Source organism: Austrofundulus limnaeus, unplaced genomic scaffold, assembly GCF_001266775.1.
Source record: "Austrofundulus limnaeus strain Quisiro unplaced genomic scaffold, Austrofundulus_limnaeus-1.0 Scaffold160, whole genome shotgun sequence".
Classification (NCBI taxonomy): domain Eukaryota; kingdom Metazoa; phylum Chordata; class Actinopteri; order Cyprinodontiformes; family Rivulidae; genus Austrofundulus; species Austrofundulus limnaeus.
The window spans coordinates 378,278-381,684 of record NW_013952562.1 but is presented as its reverse complement, the minus strand read 5'-3'; the positions used below and the strand labels follow the sequence as shown (position 1 = coordinate 381,684).

Below are 3,407 nucleotides of genomic sequence, written 5' to 3'. Positions count from 1 at the left end.
GTATATATATGTTTGCCGAATTAAAAAAAAACATGCCTGCATTTACGCTCACTCACACGCTGGAAGGCAACAACTTCTCAGAAACCCCAAACATGCTAAGGTGTGTTTCAGAGGAGTTGTATTCTCGGTGCGACATTTTTTCTTTCTGGTTCAAGCTTAGCTCCACGTCTGGCTTATATCTCTACACCAACACAGTGTCACATCTTCCAGTGTAGTTGCATAGCACCCTGAAAAACAATGAGTCATGCTTCATTACAGCTACTGGGGGAAAAAGCTCGACAATGACATTATTAATCAGCGAGCTTTCTTCATTACATCAATTTTAAACTATCTACGATTTAACAAGCGAGAGGATGGTAGAGGTTTCAGATGTGGGTTGAATTTACCAAAGGACATATCATATGAGCAGAGATGAGTCAGAGGAAGAAACAGACTTGTACCGAATATGAGAGACATCAAGAAATTATCAACAAGGTTTCATACACATAGCAGTGAACAGGTGCAATAATGATGTGACAGTTTAATTTGATATAGAGTTGCTTTTTTATTACCTTTCTGTTCTTTGTTGCTGCTGGAAATGAATTTTTCCCGAGGGAACCTCTCAAAGGGATCAACAAAATCGTATATCRTGCACTATTTTACAGAGTAAAACATTTAAAACACGTCTGCTGGTAAATGTTAAAATTTTATCTTATGTGGAGAAATATGTACACATTCTGCAATACTATGTAGTTTTTTTTTATTTATTTACTTATTTTTTACATTTTCAATAAAGACTTTTCCTAAAGATACACATAATGTTTATTTTTGTTCTGGAGCTATCTTTAGTAAGTTTTCCTGTATAAATCCTGTTGTTCCATATCGTGGTATGAAGGTGTAGTAAGTGTGTCCAATAAATGTCCCCCAGCTCGTAAGCATCCTTCGAAAACTACTTGACCAACTTAAAAAAATCATTTGAGAAAAAACATTTGGAAAAAATAAAAAAGATAACCAGAGAGAGAGAGAGAGAGAGAGAGAGAGAGAGAGAGAGAGAGAGAGAGATCGTTTTATACACAGGTTATTGATGATTAGATTTTTTGTGCTTTTTAATCTCAAATAATTATGATTGTATTATACTAGAGATCGTATTTTACATGAATAAATACGGTTATCGTCAGAAAAGCTTTAATCGATTATTTATTGGTACTTGACGATTAATGCCACCAGGTAGACTAACTGGAGATTTCCCCGGTCAGTCCGCTCAATGCTCCTCTCCGCTTCAAATTAGAAAAACTTTTTTTTAAAGTTCTGTAATTTATTAATCATAACTCAGGTTTGACTTGGTCTGTCGACACAATTAAAAATTGATGTTTAGCTTGAAGTCTGTATTTTGACACAATTTGGAACAGATTTTTACGGAGAGCAAGTCTTTCCCACTAGAGAGATTTAAATTAGTCATGTGTCTAGGATATGAGGCATCCAGGGACACCAGGGGATTAATTGCAGAGTTTTCATTGCCGTCCAATCACAGACACATGTCGTCCTATCTTTGTGAGGACCACACACAGCGCTCAGCCTCGCTCTGCGCCGTCTTCCCCCCAAGTTTGCCGAGAGGTGGATATGGAGGGTGCAAAAAATAGCTCTCGACTTGATCTGGCCTTATTTAAATAAAAATGACTACATGTCGTGAAATTCTTAGAGGGGCGGGCCGTCTCGTTGGCAGTGGGGCCCACCCCGCCTGTATAATGGTAGGGGAAATACTGAATTGTCATATTAATCGTTATCGTCTAAATACCACAATTAATCATGATTAATGTTTTTGCTAATATTGCTCAACCCTACTAGGAATGCAGAAAAGTTTAATTTATTTTCTCCCGTGTTATGTTCTGTGTTTTCTTCTTTTTTTTCCAGTCAAGTCAAATTAACAAATATAAATTTTATTGACCTAATTTGTTGCTATGTTTCCATACTTGAATTGCTTTTGGTCACAGACAGTTGTTGGTGGGTGGGTGATGGAGGAAGTGAGAGCACCAGTTGGATTTGTAGGTTAATAGCGTTTTCATTGACAACTTGATTAGGCCCAATAACTGGCTGCAGCCAAAGCCCAACTGTTCTGCACTAAAACCAAAGTGTAAGTAGTGCCGTGAGTAAGCCCAGTACTGCAGATTTGCAACTGGCATGATTAGAGCTTTTAGCACCCAGTTTATCCGTTGCTCGCTGCTGCAGTAATCTGTGATGTAAGCATCAGTCTGTGTTTGTGCTTGGCTCAGTCCAGTGTTGAAGTATCACTGTAAGCAAAGACGAACAGGCAGAATTATTCCCGGGTCAAGACCGTGGGATTGAATCCAAGGGATTATCACAGCGCAGTTAGCTTCTGGGATTAAAAACAGACTGACAGTTTGCCAGACCGATAACCCGGCTTTTGCCAGGATCCGCTCAATCCTTTTGTCCTCTAAAAAGCTCATCCTGACATTAGTGTTGAATAGGTTCTCTGTTGGAACAGGAATTTAAGCGTGACACTGATTCTCTTCTGGACATGCTTGCTCAGGGTTAGGTTATTGGTTAGGTAACGCACAAGTAAGGGTCATATATATACAAATCTGAACGTGATTTAAAATTACCAACAATTTATTCTTTGCTTTTTTTAACATCCATGTTTAAAATGATCACTTAAAGGGGCAGTAAACATGTATTATTTGTGACAGACTATTGAAAATGAAAGCTAAAACTTCAGTGAATGTTTTTGATGTGCTGCATAATTTCACTCTTTTGTGTTGCCTGTGGTGTTCATCACTCGTTTCTGTTGGTTTGTAGGAACACGCTGTTCGAATGAGTGATTGATGTCATCTTTCTTCCTTCAGGTAAACATGTACTAAATAAAAGTTAGAGTTGTTTAAAGGTATTATCATGCTTTTAAAYCCTTCTTTTTCGTGTCTAAATCATTCACTTATGGTCTATTTAAAATAAAACTGCAACGCTTTGGTCTTAATTCCTCGTTTTTGTTGCTCCACAGACTCCTTGCTTTCCTTGCTTTAACCCTGTTCTGAGTTGCGCCTCAGAGCAAGCTGTTTTGGTGCGGTCTCTTTAAATACAAATGAGATATTTCACAGCCTGCCCCCTCCAGGTCGCTGAGCGTTCGACTCCACTCTGTTCGGCCATATTTGTAGTTTCATAGCAAAAACACAGTTATCTACCGACTAAAAACCGTTTTTAAGATAAAATAAGATAAGATAAAACTTAATTGATCCCACAGTCTGGAAATTTGCACATTACTGCAGCTTAATACAAGAGAGGCTGAGAAGAATAATGAAAGATTAATAAAAGATAACAAGCAAAACCCCACAATATACACATGTGATATAGTAATGTACCAATGCACATATACATAAACACATATGCTTATTTATATACACCATAAAGTACAGTAC

The 3,407-nt window shown here is 37.7% G+C and overlaps 1 protein-coding gene across 4 annotated transcripts in view; it reads left to right on the top strand.

The window, feature by feature from the left end:
• Positions 1 to 3,407, top strand: part of ptpra (protein tyrosine phosphatase receptor type A) — a 43,814-nt gene that overhangs the window by 17,932 nt on the left and 22,475 nt on the right. For 3 of the 4 annotated variants that reach the window (XM_014017070.1, XM_014017068.1, XM_014017067.1), the window contains exon 2: positions 2,794 to 2,840. The exons of the other annotated variant lie outside the window; for it this stretch is intronic. Coding sequence is in view for 2 of the 3 variants with exons in the window: in XM_014017068.1 (XP_013872522.1) it covers positions 2,820 to 2,840 (21 nt within the window). In the remaining variant the exon portion in view is untranslated. The remainder of the gene's footprint in view (positions 1 to 2,793; positions 2,841 to 3,407) is intronic. 4 annotated transcript variants of the gene reach the window in all.